Source organism: Alligator mississippiensis, chromosome 4 (assembly GCF_030867095.1).
Source record: "Alligator mississippiensis isolate rAllMis1 chromosome 4, rAllMis1, whole genome shotgun sequence".
Classification (NCBI taxonomy): Eukaryota; Metazoa; Chordata; order Crocodylia; family Alligatoridae; genus Alligator; species Alligator mississippiensis.
The window spans coordinates 117210808-117227274 of NC_081827.1; the positions used below are offsets into that span (position 1 = coordinate 117210808).

At 41.7% G+C, this 16467-nt stretch overlaps 1 protein-coding gene across 5 annotated transcripts in view; it reads right to left on the reverse strand.

Annotated features, from left to right (window-relative positions):
• Nucleotides 1-16467, reverse strand: part of DCP1B (decapping mRNA 1B) — a 68164-nt gene that overhangs the window by 9798 nt on the left and 41899 nt on the right. For 2 of the 5 annotated variants that reach the window (XM_019489510.2, XM_019489513.2), the window contains 4 exons: nucleotides 10726-10861; nucleotides 7914-8039; nucleotides 3459-3587; nucleotides 1215-2060 (listed from right to left, as the gene is read on the reverse strand). In XM_019489510.2, the coding sequence (XP_019345055.1) occupies nucleotides 1215-2060; nucleotides 3459-3587; nucleotides 7914-8039; nucleotides 10726-10861 (1237 nt within the window). The remainder of the gene's footprint in view (nucleotides 1-1214; nucleotides 2061-3458; nucleotides 3588-7913; nucleotides 8040-10725; nucleotides 10862-16467) is intronic. The other 3 variants (XM_059726518.1, XM_006258288.4, XM_019489512.2) reach the window with 3 other exon arrangements.

The following is a 16467-nucleotide window of genomic DNA, read 5'->3' on the forward strand; positions in this document are numbered from 1 at the left end:
AACAATTTTTTGTTGGTCTAATAAAACATATCAGATTTACCCAAAGAACCTTATCTACCCAGAAAAAATGACACTTACTTACCTGCACAGAACTTGAAACTAATGATGTAAACTGGTAATTAGGGGTGAGATCCGGGGAAACGTTTTGTTCATCTCTAACGTATGCGCTTCAGTGACTAAAAAAATAGGCTCCTGCTCTCAGAAATCTTTCAGTTTTTTTTACCAATGGCTACCTAACATAAACTGCAAAAGTGGAACAGAAATTAGAACCCAGTTCTCTCCCCTTCCAGTTGTGTATCTGACTGACTGACTCCCTCTTCTTGCTTTCCTTCTGGTTCTTTGACTCTTCCTTCTTGGCTGCACAATGGCCTAGCTTCAAGAGGTGGTCCATACTTAGACTCTGCTCCAGTTTGGTGGTCAGGGAGCTGCTAGATGTGGGTGGGAACCCCTTTATGCTGAGGAGGGCTTAGACCCCAAATCTTTCTCTTCCAGGGCAGTGTAAGCACTACCATCACCAACGACTTCCTCCTCTAGTTGTACTTTACAGTGAAAGTAACTGTGGCATATGTTCAGTGCTGAACTCAATGCTGACAAAGTGCATTCTGTCATTGACAATCTCTCAATTCAAGGATGATTTGAGCATTAGGGAACCACCTTAAATGTCAAACCCTTCTGAAGACTTAGTGGAGTTTAGACATCACTCTGCTTCACAGTGAGACTGCAGAAAAGGTTAGGTAATCATGAGGGGCTTAGCTGTTGAGATTGGGCTGCTTCAACACATACATGGGAGCTTCAATTTGGGGGTTAAATGAAATCAGGTACCTTTGGGATAAAGCAGCTGCTGAGCTGGAGTTCCCTGAATCACTCTTTGGATTTAGATGCCCAATATCTGCTTAAATACAATTTTAGATATCTATGTCTCTCTGCATCCAGCCCCAAAAGTATCTTTGAAAACCTCCAATTGAAATATTTATGGCTATTAGTGGACTTGCTAGTGCTGCTACAGGATTAGTGCTTGCACGAAGACCAACTTGGATGTGGTACCCAGACCCACCTGTGCAAAAGGAAGATATTATGACAATAAGCTTGGATATAAGATTTGCTGGGATGAGAAGAAACTGTAATTAGAGAAATGCTTTACTGGTACGGCACACCAAAAATGATTCCCAGAGAGTTTCCTAATATGGCATTAGCCCTTTAACTCCCACCTTTACCTGAAAGAGAGGACTCTGCTTTTCTGCACCGGGTGCCTTGTCTATCCAGGAGTCCAGTTTCAATGTGTTGCTGCTCTGCATAACCACAGGAAACTTAGCTGCCAACGTAGGTCTGGTGGACACATGTAGCTGTTGCTCCTGTTGCACTATCTGAAGTTTTTTCAATAACTCTTGGGGTGAAATCACCCCAGAACTACTTGGCTGGTTGCTGGAGAGAGAGAGTGGCTGTCTAGGAAGTTTGGGTGGTTCTTTACCAAGGGTTTGAGGCCCTAAAGCCTGGGTAGGAAGGGAGCAATTGAAATATACAAGATGTGACTGGGTCATGTTATTTATTTGTGTTGTTGATGCTGCAGCTGCAGGAGTCCTGCTGAAGACTGAAGCTGTTGAATTTACAGGTCCTGTAGCACTGGGGTCCATTTTGGTCATTGTTCCGGATTGGCTCTGCAGTTGGTGTAGCAAGCTCTGAGTGCCTGCTGTATCCTGCACTGGATGAGATGGAGCAATACCATGAGAAGTTACAGGTTGGAAGAATCCAGTAAAAGCCTCCCCAACAGAATGGACACTGCCATTTTCACACATCCGGTTCTCAGGAAATTCAGCCAGCGGGTGAAGGTCTGTCCCTCGTACCATAAGTTTCTGAATGGCTGGACAAAGCTGCTTCTCTGCTGAGGGTGAATGTCTGCTGGGTTCCTCATAGGACAGTGAGCGCACTACTCCCTGCCGCATGGAACATTTCTCTTGGTGCTGTTTTTGTGACTGATCTGAGACATCCTGGTATGGGCTAGGTTTTTCTTGTTTTCCAAACAGTGCTGTAAGGGACAAGTGCTGTGGTTCAGAATCCAGGCTCTGGGGGCAGGGGGAGACAAACAATAATTACATTAATACCATTCCTGTGTTCTTTAAAATACATTAACTTTGTAAAATCTTTAGCCATCAAGCATTTATGGACAGCCAGAATAACTTTCTCCTATTAGTGGTTCTCTCAGATGGAAAGGGTAGGTTAGTTCAAATATCCCTGAAACACCAGGTGAGGATGAAAGATAATGACAATCCAGAAAGAAGACACCTGGTCCACTCTCATATCTAAAAAGAAGGTGCTTCCCATTACAGCCATTGCTAAAACACTAAAAAAGCTCTAAATTTTCATGAAATAGGAAAAAAAAATGGAGCCTTCTGCCTGCTGGGAAGGGAATGCCAGTTTCTGAGTGTCTTTTATCCTTAGATGTATTTTGCTGGATTCTACAATGTAAAGCAGGGGTGTCAAACTAATCTGGCCCTGCATGCTGGATCCAGGGCTGGTCCACATCAGGCCCACAGACTGGCCGCAGGTGCCAGACCCAGCATGAAGGGCCAGTTCGGCATGGGTAACACATTCAGTGTACATCCCATGCAGCCTGAACCCTGGACCAGGGCCAGCGTGGGCTGTATATACTGTGTGGGGTTGGCCCAGGTGTGTATGCTGCAAATGGCATGGGGGCTGATCTAGCGCATGTTCTGCAGGCAGCACCCTCCCAAACCAGACCTGTGCACTGGCTCTGGGGCTGGTCTGAATTGGGATCCCATGTTCTGGAGCCAGTGCACAGGGCCAGGTCTGCACAGACCCAGTTTTGTGCACTCACCCCATGCTGGCTCTGTGCACAAACCCTGGATTGGGTCTACTGTGCACTGAGGGCATGGCTGATCTGAGGCATGCACTGCATGAGATACCTGTGTCAGTCTGGCCCTGTGTGCTGGCTCTGTTGCATGGAGCTGGTCTATGGATCTGATGCAGCATGTGAGGCGAGACCTGGCACGTGCCATGTCAGCTGCCCAGGGTTGGTCCAAGATCCATGGGCCGGATCTTTGACATCAATTAGGTAAAGTATTTTAAAGATGGATCAAAAGCATTAAGCATGTTTGAGCAAGCAGAATTTTTTGTCACTTAGATTATATAAATGCATAAATAAATAAATAGGATAAACTGTTGTCCAGTGGCCCATGAGGGGTTATCAGAGGATGACAGCCACATCCCTGAATTGAAAGATCGATATTTTCTGTACATAAGCATATTGCACCCACATTTAGTACCTTCATTTAATACAGGAGAATTACTTTTTGCAAAATAGATACCAATTTTGGATTTAAACAACAGCTTATCCTAGTTCCACCTCAAATCATTGCATGAATTATCTGCATTGTGCAAGCATCCTCACAAATCTAGTGTCTTATGACAGTGCTAGGCAGAGGGCAAATACAACAGTGTACCTTGCCTTGTTGAGGTATTCGCTGATGCTGATTTTCATTGGGCTTCACTGGGATTGGTTTGATCAGGTTGGGGTTGTCATAAATAGCAGAGGAACTGGTTATTTGTTTGGGCTCTGAACAGGTCTTACACTGCAGTGGGAAAAATAAATGTATTTTGGAGTGAAAGAAAATCCTTTTTATTCCAAAAGGGAAAGTTTACACTTATACTCTATCATAAAAAAATTAAAACGAGGTTGCACCTTCAAAAGAGCAAACCTTGGTTATAGAGCTGACAAAATTATCAGGAAAAAACATTAGGACGCTGAATGGAAGATAGCCTCATTTTTTAGGAGGTGCTGGTACATACCTGAATAAGGACTGAGAGACACCAACTATTATCCACAACAAATTACGAGTTCTGCAACTTGGCATACGTTTCTATTTCACTAGTGCTTCTGGATGGATTGCCCAAAGAGGAAGATGAAAAATCAGAAAGGCAGGAAGAGAAGTGGGGAAAGAGACAGGCAAAATACACAAGGGTCTCAGCCCTAAAGTTGATATCTTATAACTTTCCCTACTGACAGTTATATAGATAAATCTAGAGATGGTTTTTATAAAAAAAAAAAAGATATAATTTGACAGACCAAACAGACACAACAACTGCAGCGTACTGCTTAAAAATGGTCCTGTGCCAGAGGGGCAGGTACACATCTACAGTGGGACTCTGAGGGAAAAATCATTACAAAGTATAACTGTAGTTCAGCTTCATTCATTTGGATTTATGTTACTTTTGCTTCAACCTTTAGTTCAGATCTACTGCCTGGAGGACTGTTTCCTGGAAGCACAAGAAACATGCTGGGGAGGGGGTACCTGAACCCAGATTAAAAAATCCCGAATCCAGTTCCTGTATCTTCCTTCTCTTATACTTACTTGGCACAGAGGTGGAAACTGCTTCAAGCACTAGGTTTGAGGAAGCTTGAGACCCTAAAAGTAAATTCTGCCCTGCAAGGGAAACTGGAAGTGAAAGTTGAGTGTGAGGTTATTACAGAATTGTATACTGAATGCCTTGTGGCTAGGCTGGGGTAGCAGAACTCAAAGATCTAGTTAAATTCTCCCAAAATGTTTTTCTGTGTGAAATCCTTACGGTCCACAGAAGCCACCTCAGAATGTGATATTTTAAATATCAACCCCTGTGCAGACTGTAGCATGCCACTCAAATAATGAATTATGGGGCATCTTATTTCAATGCTAAATGCCACAAGGTCAGATAAATGGCAGTGTTTAACAGAAATGTGGAGTTAGTTAAAGTTTTGTTTTTATTTTTTAGTTCACCTTGTAAACATTTATAAATGGATTGTTTAGAAAGATACCATTAGAGAAATAATGTGAACAATGAATACAGAAGCATATGCCAAGGACTATAAAATACATAGCTAAGGCTTTTGTTTTAAATAAATATTTCTGTTGCATTTATGACCACCAAGTTATAACTACCATTGTTTTGTTCATTCACCTAGCTTTGTTTGGCCACTTTGGACTTGACTAGCTATAATAATACTGTTTCTGCACAAATATTGCCTGCTTGGTTCTCACATCTCACACCCTTTCCCAAATCATTTGAAGGATACGAAAGAACATTGATCTTGTACAACAACACTGAAAACTTTCTGCTATGGTGAAAGTTGATTACTTATCTCCTCCTCCGTTGTCTGCATCTTGTTTCTGATCCATGACAACACTTTGCCTTTTGCTTAATGGCTACTTAGCTTTTTGTGAATTTCTATATCACAGTTTTATTGAAAATCTAAATAAAGTGTTAACTGGCTTCCCTTATCTATTATTTGATGTAAGATTGTAATGAATTAGTTACGCACAATATTCTTTTGCAGAAGTTGTGCTGATTAGATCTATTCTGATAATTTTTATGAGCCTGAAAAAAGTAGGTTAAAGACCTATTGTCTTTTATAAACACAATCTAATCAGGTAATGTAGTAATAATTTGTAACAGCAGCTTTTATATACATAGAAAGAGACGCACAGCCTTTTCTCTATTCTCCATTGTCTATAATAGCCTGTCCCCTCTTCTTCAGCAAGATCACTGTTGTTGCTGGTTTTCACCATGGTCCTAATTTGGGAGAGCACAAACACATGCATACATTCACTGTAGTTCAGGAAAGCAAGTAAGTACATGTTTGTAAATTTAAGCATGTGCTTCAGCCTCGCTGACTTCCCTGTGAATTAAGCATTTTTAAGTTTTTTCTTCAATTGGGGAACTGAAGTATCTTTGATAAATGGTGTGACCTTGAATTCTGCTATTAAGCACTGCCCGATGCCTGTCCTAAGTCTCAATAACAAGTGGTGGAGAAGAAACTAATCCCTAATTAAGCTGAAGGACCCACAACATAAAGAATGTTCAAAGAGTGGGCACTATGTGCCAAATTCCTCAAGGCTGTGTCTGACTTCAGGGTTACTGAGATGAAAGATGACCAGGCCCAGTGGGAGCTCCTGACCCATCCTGGTATCAGCTAAAAGCTAACCAGGAGGCTGACACTTGATCAGGAAACTGTGCCAGAGAAGCAATGAGGTTTGAAGGTTGGAAAGGAAACCCTGACCATCAGAATCTGGAACAACTTTGTCAGACTGGTAAAACATCCCTGCCAATGAACAAGTTTGAGAGGTACCAGAATGACATCGTAGGCTTCTTGGAAATCAGGTGGACAGCAAGGGAGATGCTTCAGACAGCAAAATCACATTCTTGTATGACAATATGAAGCATAAAAGCAGTAATGACATGATCCTTAATGAAAAGACAGAAATTTGCTGACCAGATAACAACTTAAGTCAATTTGAGGATCAAAGCCAACTTCAGAGGTCAGTTTCTTTAACTTCATTGTGCTCCTATGAATGAAACTGAGAAAAAGAAAATCAAATGATTTTGGGATCAGGTGAAGAAATGCCTAAACTTCCCACAAAATTCCATATCTTCCATGCTTTAGGATTGTTGGGTATAGCTGCGTTGGCCTAAAGACACAGGCAGGCAAGATTCTTTGGGTAGATGTAATATCTTTTATTAGACCAACTAAATAGTTGGAAAATTTGTTCATTGCAAGCTCTTGGGCACAAACACCCTTCTTCAGGCATACAGTCTGTTGGTGAATTGTGTGTTCTTTTGGGTAGAACAGAAACCAGGAGAGTACACAATTCACCAGCAGACTCTTTATATGCCTGAAGAAGGGTGTTTGTGCCCGAAAGCTTGCAAAGAACAATTTTTCCAACTATTTAGTTGGTCTAATAAAATATATCACATCTACCCAAAGAATCTTGTTTGCCTAAACATCCTACAGGAAGACTCATGTGTGATGAATAGTAAGTGGAATACTAAGATATATAACAATACTAGATGAGGAGATGTCATGGGCCTCACCTCACTCATCAAAAAATGAAGGAGGTGAACAGCTGCTGCATTTTGAGATTCCCTGGCCTTTACATTTAAAATATGGTATTCAAGTTCAACTTGAATCTGAAGTGGACCTAGAAAGCGCTGAAACGCATTGATAAGAATATAACTGTTGTCTTGATAAATAAATGGCAGAGAAACTGGAAACCCTGGTCCTAAAGTATTCAAAAGCAGACATTACATTATAACCTTATACTTTGCAGCAACTACTTGAACAACACTTGAAGTGACCCCATAAGAAGCAAGAACTGTGAATGTAAGTTCAAGATGAAGGCATCCTGGATAGGCCTGAGGTGAGAAAGAAAGAGAGGATCAGACCAAACTTGGAAACTTGGCCTGCAGCTGATCATTGAGGACCAGCTAGAAGAGACTGAGTCCTGGAATAAGCAACTTTAGATGTACCAAGAAGTGTGAAGACAACAAAGATGCCTGGGTTATCAGAAGACATTTTTAACCTAGCTGATGAAGAGTGGAAAGTCAAGGCAAGTATATATTGTCAAGATGTTATGTGCAGGCATATAAAGCACCTTGGTAGAAAAGTCAAGAGGTGTACTAGGATGGAGAAGAACAGCTGGAACATGAAGTTTCTGGGAGAATGCAAATTGAACAAGGCATTCAGAATAGCAAGGATGATGAAAAAGTAGCAACAGCCCAAACTCCACAGCATTTTGGAGAGTGCCCTTACGCTCTCTGAAAAGAAAAACACCTTGAAGATGTGTGTCTAAGACTGTCAGTGTTTTTACATGGACAATGTGCATTTCATCTTTTGATCCAGAGACTTGGAAACTGTTCTACCTGAAAAGGACAATGACAGGGATGGTATCTTGCTGAAAGCAGTGTCAGGAAGCTGAAGAAAATGATTTGGCTATTTAGGCTCTTAAGTGACATTTAAGCATCCAAGTTGCTCTTGAAAATGGCTCCTCTGTCTCTTAGGCCTTTGAAAATTTTCTTGCTGGACTTAAAAGTAAGCAAACTCTTGAATGCATTAAAACTTAATTGGTTATCTTGAATGTTCCCACCTTGTGGCTCATAAGGCTTTTGTTATCCTCCCCAAACATCAGGGATGAAGAAGGGAAGGAAGCAGAACTTCCAACTGATTTCAGGACGTTAGCCCCATAAGTCTCAAGATAAAAGCTGGCAACAACCTATAAGAAACAAAGCAGCCAAAGACTGTCCTTGAGAAATAAGATGACATTTAATGTAAAAACTCCTTGTCACTTCATTTATTTCCACTCCTCCAGTCCTTATTTTTTTAGGCATACATGAAAACATGATCTTTAGTTTTTAGATGGTGTGTCCCCTGGAAGATGAAACCCAATTACATAATAGCTAGGTACAGATATTTGGGGAGGTTAGATCATGTTAAAAATGGGCACCCAATCTAACTTAGTTTACCCAGGTGTGGACCTTATACTTAAATCCCTAGTTAAGTTAATCTAAGTGTGAACTGTACAGAAGTTCAGGAACATTAGATAGGTCTAAAAAATGGCCAACCTGATTTAAGTTAACTGTACCTTGGAGGTAATCCAGTTTAGATTGGGTTTGGTGAAACTGATCTAATTGAACTTCTCTACAGTTCCCAGAATAGCCGTGGGGCTGCACTTTTCCTCCCCCCTTCTCCTCCCCCAAACTATTTTTAGCCCCTCAGCCCCTTCCCCTACCCTGAGACAGACAACTCCCCCAAACAAACCAGCCAGCCCCTTCCCCATAAGCTTGCCAAAGTCCCCACCCTGCAAGCTTCTCTTAGTGCTCATTTTACTGGCATTCACCATTGCCAGGAACCAATGGAAATAAGTCCAGGTGGAGGGAGAGATGGGTGGGATCAGGGGGGTTGGTTCGCAGGGGTGGTTGTTTGTCTGGGGGCAGGGGAGGAAGTTGGGGGGGCTAAAAATAGATTGGGGAAAGCTCCTCCATCACGTAAAATTACCTCCATAAAGATACGAACCCTCCCCTCCTCTGATCTACCCACTCCTCCCGCCACTCCAACTTACTTTCACCAGGCTCCTGGGACCAGTGACGGCTGGTAAAACTGGCCCCAGGAGCTGTTTGCAGAATCAGGGTGGGAGGCTGGGGAGGTCCATGGGGTTTGGTGGCATTGGAGATCCTCTCCGATACCTCCAAATTCCCCCACCCTCCAATCCCCAACCCCCACATGGACCAAGCCAGCCCCCTCTCCAATCCCTCCAGCCCCTCCCACAGATCCTGCCAGCCCCCACTAATCCTTCCAAGCCCTCCCACAGAACCTGCCAGCCCCCACTCCCCCAATCCCTCCAAGCCCCACCCCATCCCAGCTCCTTTGATCGGGTGGCAATTTTTAACTTGATCTAACCTCTACCTAGCCTCCCTGAATGTCTGTACATACCCAAAATTTCTACTGCAATCAATTATGATGCCATTAGCATAGCATCATAGGTGGGGAAATAAGGGGTGAAAGAAAATTTACTGAAGTCAAAAGATCTTGCTGGCTCACCAAAGTTATCACTTAAACAATATCTATCAAAACTTCCTTTCCCTTTTCCTAACAGAAACACGTGCTTATAAAGAGAGAAGCTAGTTAAGTTTGATTATTGGTGCATTGCAGACAAAGTTTACAAGCACAAGTCTAATAATTTTTCTAGATTTTCCAGAAAGTACCATTTGGTTCTTGCAAAAGTGAGTATTCAAATAAACTCCGAGCACTTCAAAGGTATATCAAAACAAAGTTTTGCTTTTAATCCACGTATGGATGCAGATTTAGATTACTGCAATAAAATCCCCTTTTTGTCCATTTTAAAGTATTAAACCCATCTCTTAGAGCAGATCTAGAGATGCTGGCTTCCAAGTAGCTGTAGCATAAGAAACTAGGCCATATTTCTTCGTAGTTGAGAAAGTTCATTACAAACTTGCTTAAAATCTTATTAGTAACCACTTTTCACAAAAGGAATAAAAGCTCTATTTAAATTGCTTGTGTATTTTTTAATACCATATTCCCAGACTCAAAACACTCATACATTATGAGCTCATAATTACGTGGCACTGCATATACAAAAGGCAGAAACAGCACTAGGATCCAACAGGGGCTCTTGAAATAATTTACACCATTTATATGAATAATTAAAATGATTATACTTTTATTCCCCAAAATAAAACACTTTGGATTGCTCAATAATGAGAAGAAAGTTATTAGTCCATTAGTTACTTATGTATCTTTTAGAAACTTCAGAAGATAGAGGAAGTATAAAGTAGAATCATACATTTCAAACTTTTTCATTTTCTTCCATCAATGACTAATAGTCTCTTACAAACCATATTTAAAAGCAGTTACTTTGGAGCTAAGCATCTTCCCCACTAGGAATAATTTGTTGAAAAAGAGAGTAGCTAAAAGCCAATGTGAACATAGCACCCACATTCAAAGAAGATATAACTCTCAGATGCCACTGAATGTGTGAGGTGCATTTGAGCTTCATACATCAAATCAAAACTAATGAAAACTATACCATGAGTTCACAATTCTTGTTATATCCCCAACAAAATAATAATCACAATTACAATAATAATAATCACAATATCCCTATACATAATATTTTTCTTTGAAAGACATTTTCAAATTTATTTCATTTGGCTCTTACGTATATACTGGTATAAACACACAGAAGTAGTGTGTGTTTCTTGACATGAAATCATGGATAGCCTGCTGTCCCAACATCCTGTAATTACAAGATCTTGATGATTTCATTTAGTAGAAATATAATTTTATAATAAGAATGTAAAAGTTAGAAGAGGTAGTCAAATAAGATGTTACCAAGGGCCAAGGGAACCTACGTTTTCATTTCACATAGAAAAAAGACTTACCTTGGTATATTCATCCTTGGCCTTAGTAAGCATCCGTAAGATATCCACTTCTTTGCTATTGCCCGAGTTAAGGAACATTGGGGAGATACCAGCTCCAGTTCCTTGCTGTGCCTTAAATTGTTCCTGCTGAGTTAGGCTGGAAATAAGCAATAGGTAAAGGGGGAATGTATCAGAGAAGTAAATGGGGGGTGGGGGGAAGTGTGCGTATGTGTGTGGGGGGAGAAATCAACTTCCAGCACAACTATTTTACAAAACCTAAGTGCATCTGTGTGTAAGGGGCAGTTTGACAAACAGCAAGGTGTAGCTTCTCCAAACTTTGTACACACTGGGCCATGAAGCCTTGAATTTCTGCGACTTAGTCACAGATTCTCTAACCCAGTGATTCTCAACCAGGGTGTTGTGGCATGCTGGGACACCTTCAGATCCTTTCAGGGGTGCCAGACAATGTTAGCATTGTTAGTGTGTAAAATGATTCACAAGATAAACCCAGAAATTTCAAATAGGAATCCATGGTGTTAAAACTATCTAACCCATTGTGGACTTTCTGAGGTTTTCGCAACAGAAAGAAAATTCTATTCACTCAAAAAAAAAATATCAATGAAAACTAAGATCTGGCATTTTCCAAGGGGTTCCTTGAATCTAAAATGACTGAGAACCACTGCTCTAACCAGAAATTATAGGGTATTTAATGAGAAGCAAGGGGTTTTTTGGTGATCTCTTACTGAATCAACTATATAGTTGGTGGGTAAAAGTGCCCTTCTTTAGGTTGGGAGAAGCAAGTGCAGACTAAAGCAAAATACCAGTTAAAACAACAGCATGTGTAAACTCCATATGTAAAAGAAAGAAGATACTTAAAGGAGTGGAGGAGTGGTGTCAACTACAAGTAAAGAAGAGTTATCAGAATGGTCTTCAAAGCAAGAAAAGTTTACTTGAATAGATAACATAATTATTAGGGCTAAAAAACTGTTAACATTTTTTTTATTCATGATTAGTTGCACGATTAAAAAAAAATTAGTCACAATTAATAGCTATTTTAATTGCACAGCTAAAAACCTCAAAATGATGCACAGAAAAACTCAAAATTATGCAGGTACTTTGTATGGTTTGGGGGGGGTGAGTGTGGAGTGTGTGTGTGGGGGGTATTTTGTGAAGGTGTGGGTAGGCTGTGGGTGTATGAGTGGGGTTTGGAGCCCAGGGAGGGGGGGGACTCATGCATGCCCTGGCAGGATGAGGAGTACTGTGGGTCAGGAGTGAGGGGCTGCAGCAGAGCTGAGAAGACTGTGGCTTGGGAGTGAGAGGGGCAGGGGCATATCACTGCCCCACAACAATCATATTACTCCCTGACCCCCACAGGTGTCCTCTTTTTTCAAACTGGAAATATGGTAACCCTACAGGAATACAGCTCGGTGGTGTATAGAGCAGTGGCCAGCAGGTAAGTCTGTGGAGGGGGAGGGGGGAAGGAGCAGGGGAATGACAGAGTGAGGCCCCCTTGGTGAGCAAGAGAGTGGGGTAAGGACGACTTCCTGCCACTGCGTGCACCCCCAGGGAAGGCATGGGGGGTATGTGCCCCCCAGATTTGTGCGTGGGACAGAGGTGGGTTGCCTGCTGCAGCCTCTGGCTTTGCGCTCTGCTGCCTTTTCCCCAGAAGCCATGCGACACCATGTTGTGCCTCCTGCTGCTAGGCGCGCAAGGTATGTGTGGTGCAGCCAGCGCACGGCTCCCAAGGGAAAAGCAGCAGGGCACAAAGCTCCAGCCCGCAGCAGGCAGCCCAGCTCTACCCCATGCACATGCCCCTCCATACCGCCCCCACGGGTGCATACAGTGGTAGGGAATAATCCTGCCCCTCCCCCCTGCACCCCTGGACAAGCTACCCATGACCTGCCCCAGCCCTGGGGCCCCTGCCCCACTCCCTCCCCTCCCATGGGGGCTTCAATTTGCCCCCCCCTTCTCTCTCCCTCCTGCCCCTCCCCTTCCACAGACTTACTGGCAAGGCACTGCTCTACACTTTGTCAGGCTGTGTTCCTGACTGTATGTGGCTGCAGCTGATCGTGTGTCTATGTGCGTGCCCCCGCCCCACAACCCCTTCCTGCTGCAGCAGCCCAGAGGCTGCACCAGGGCTGTCCTACAGTCCTCTGTACTGCTGGGCAGCCCAGAGGCAGTGGTGACAGCAGTGGAGCAGACCTCAGGTGTGGGCTCCAAAACTACATGCGCGATTAACGCGTTACAAAAAAATTAATGCAAGAATCAATTAACACATTAATTGTGCACATTAATGGCAATTAATTGACAGCCCTAATAATTATGTAAAAGAACAGGACCATTCAGAAGGGAAAAAGGATTGCTATGATCTGTGGAGCATGGAAAGGTTAAGAAGAGAAAGGAGTTAGATAAAAATGAGTCATGAAACTATCATCTATGTGCAGTCCATGGTGTTTTGTATTCAGGAAAGTTATGAATTTTTGTTCCCAGGCTCGTCTTCTGAAGGCATTTTGTAGAGTTCTCTTGAATATAAGGAATGTGGAGGTCCAAAACGAAGCGACTGTTCTATAAAAAGTGTTCTCCCACAGGTGACTGGGTACCTCAGTCCTTTGAGCAATTGCAGAAAAAATGATATTCTGAAACGCAGTGGTTGTTTTATTTACACCCACCTAGTTTCTGTGAGGGCATTTAGTGCATTGCATGAGATCCACCAGATTCTGCGATAGATGTGTGCAGGATCTATGGATTCTGATGGTTCCATTATGGGAAGTGTTTATGGTGGTGGTGGCAGTGGAGATGCATTGACAGTTTTTGCATCTAGGTTTCTATACCACTTAATGTTTGTTGAACTCACAGGGAGATCGCTTCTGATGAAGGGCAACGTTCTGAAGCCAGAAGCAGAGATGCTGGACATATTTGTCACAAGTTCTGATCCTCTTCAAGCATAGGCTGTAATTGTTAGATGATCCTTCTTACTGTTTCCAGTGTAGGATGGTATGAAACAACCAATGGTATGTAGTCAGTGAGGGTTTTGTTTTTGTATTGTAATAAGTTAGTGCAGGGTATTTGGGTGGCTTGTTCAAAGATGCAGTCTCTCTCTCTGCTGGAATGTCCTTAGTGGGTAAAGGCAGTTTCTAGGCTGGCAAGACAGCTATTATAAGTATTCTCCTCACACAGATGCAGTGGTACCTGAGAATCTGGTCACAGATTACAGCTTTCTTGGCACATTTAGGATGATTGCTGGTTTTCTAAACAAAAGGTGGAGGTCTGTGGGATTTTTTTTGTATATTGTGGTTTGTAGGGTGCTATCCAAGATGTGAATCATGGCATCTAGGAAGCTGATGTTAGTGCAGCAGTATTCCAGACAGAATTTGATACACTGGTAGAACTTGTGGTGAAATCATTAAGTGAGCCTAGGCAGACAAGGTTCCTTGGGTGAATTTGATATCTTTTATTAGACCAACCCAAATGGTTGGAGAATAGTTATTAAGCAAGCTTTCGGGTTCAAAAACCCTTAAGTGAGCCTAGGCATTTAGTCTGCATGATGAAAAGGGTCATGCAGATTTGATGGTGCAGTTTTCAAAAAAAATTCTTCTTCAAGGTCACATGTGTGTGTATAGCTGTAAAAGTCGTGTGTAAGGATGAAGTGGATGATAGGTATAGTATGCTGTGGTTACAAATCTGAAGGTAGTTTAAGTTCTTGCAGGTATTTTCAGGCAAGTAGATATACCTTCACTGTGTGGGATATTAGTGTATATGCCACTGACATCCACGGTTTGCAAGTGTGGTCTTGTTGGAGAGGTGGTTGATGTTCCAGATCGTCTTAAGAAAAATTTTTGCATCCTGTGGAAAACTCTCTCTTTGAGTGACAAGTGGCTTATATCACAGAACTACTGCGCTACTAAAGATAATTTCTATGAATCCTGATGGTTCTTCAGTGAGTATGTTTCTTCAGTTTGATATGACGCATCTGCCAGATTTGCCTCATCTGGGTATCTTCAGGAGCATGCCAAATGTTCTTGAGGTAGAAGAGTGGGGTATGAGTGCAACTGCTCAAAGAAATTATTGGATAATGTTTTTGAAGTCAAGGGGTAATGCTGGTGTGGGGTCCTTCCCAAGTTCTATATAGTGGTTGGTATCAGAACTGTTTGTTTGCCTTAGGGATGTAGTCTTGGTAGCTGAGGATGACTATGGCTCTGCCTTTGTCTGTCTGCTTCCTCCACAGACTAGAAGAAAGGCACTTGTGTTCAAAAGCTTGCCTAACATCTCTCTCAACTATACAGTTGGCCAAATAAAAAGATACCACCAAACCCTCCCCCCCACCCCCCCAAACCACCAACCCCTCCCGCAATTACTTTGCTTCTCACATATTTCTTGGATTATTACAGCTACAGCACTCCAAACCTACTACAGGGAATTTATTGCTATTCAGTTCTGACTGGTGGTAGAGGGTGGGGAAACACACAAATCAGTCATTAACTGCTAGTAAATGACCAATTTCCTGCCCCAGCTGTTTTATAATTACTGTTGAACACTGAGAATTCTAACACACAGCCACTTCGCTGAGCTACAGGGTGTTTTTTTTAATATATATGGAACGCTGCTATTATAAACCACTACACATGGTATACAATAGCATGAATCCTCTGAAAACTGGTCTTTATTGTAGTAAATTACCAGTTTGAGAATACCCAATCACCACCAACTGCAGCATGAGCTAGTTAACAAAAATTAGCTGTTAAAAAAACAGGTTTCCTAGGGATCACTGCTTATTTCTGTAACTTCATCCCCCATCAATTATTTCTTGGGAGACAACTGATTCACTTTAATGCTTTTCAACATACACAAAAAAATCCCCATCATTCTTATAGCTTTACAAACTCTTCTGTATTTCTCTTTGCTCTGGCACTGCAACATGAGAAGCAATGGGTATATCTGGAAAACAGGGCTATGAACAAAAATGTGTCAAATACCTAGCTGTTTTCTCTCCAAATATTTTGCATTAGCACATTTTGGAAAAGAGAGAACTGAGATTCATAGTTCTTATACTGTGAGCTGCTTTGCTGCTGTAGATTTCCGAGAGTCTAACTTCACAAGTCTCCCAAGGTTTTGCTTTCCCTGACAAACAGCTGGCTGTACATCAGTCTTCTCCAGAATACTTAGCATAGGACATATGACTGAGAAAGAATTGCTGGGGCTACACAACTGCTGTATCCCAAGCATCTCTAACTGCTAGCACATCTATCTATGGATACAAGTCAGAGCATAAATCCAACTTGTACTATGCCCATGAGGGTCCTGTGTCAACATTTTCAAATGTAAGATAAGAAAAATAGATTTACATATCTGATATAAAATAGCACTTCCCCCACACCAAAAAAAAATAAATTAAACCACAACACACAATGGAACAAAAGTGGTCTAAAAGCAGGCATAAAGACTATGGAAAAGAACCAGCCAATATATACACATCAGGAGGCAGAAAAGTGGAATGGACTCTGCCAACAGTAAATGCTTCAAGAGAGTAGTGACAAATCTAGATGAGGGATATCTATAATGTTATTTGATTAAATGCTGCCAATAAATTATACTGTTTTATGGAAAAGTTTTGATTTCTGATTAGAATTAAATATTATAACTTATAATACACAATGATCATTATCTTATTAAACAAAAAAATCTTGAAGTCAGGATTAATTAAGACCTGCTTAGATTTCAGGAAAGAGACAAAGTGAATTTCACATATTTTGTTAAAAAGAGCAG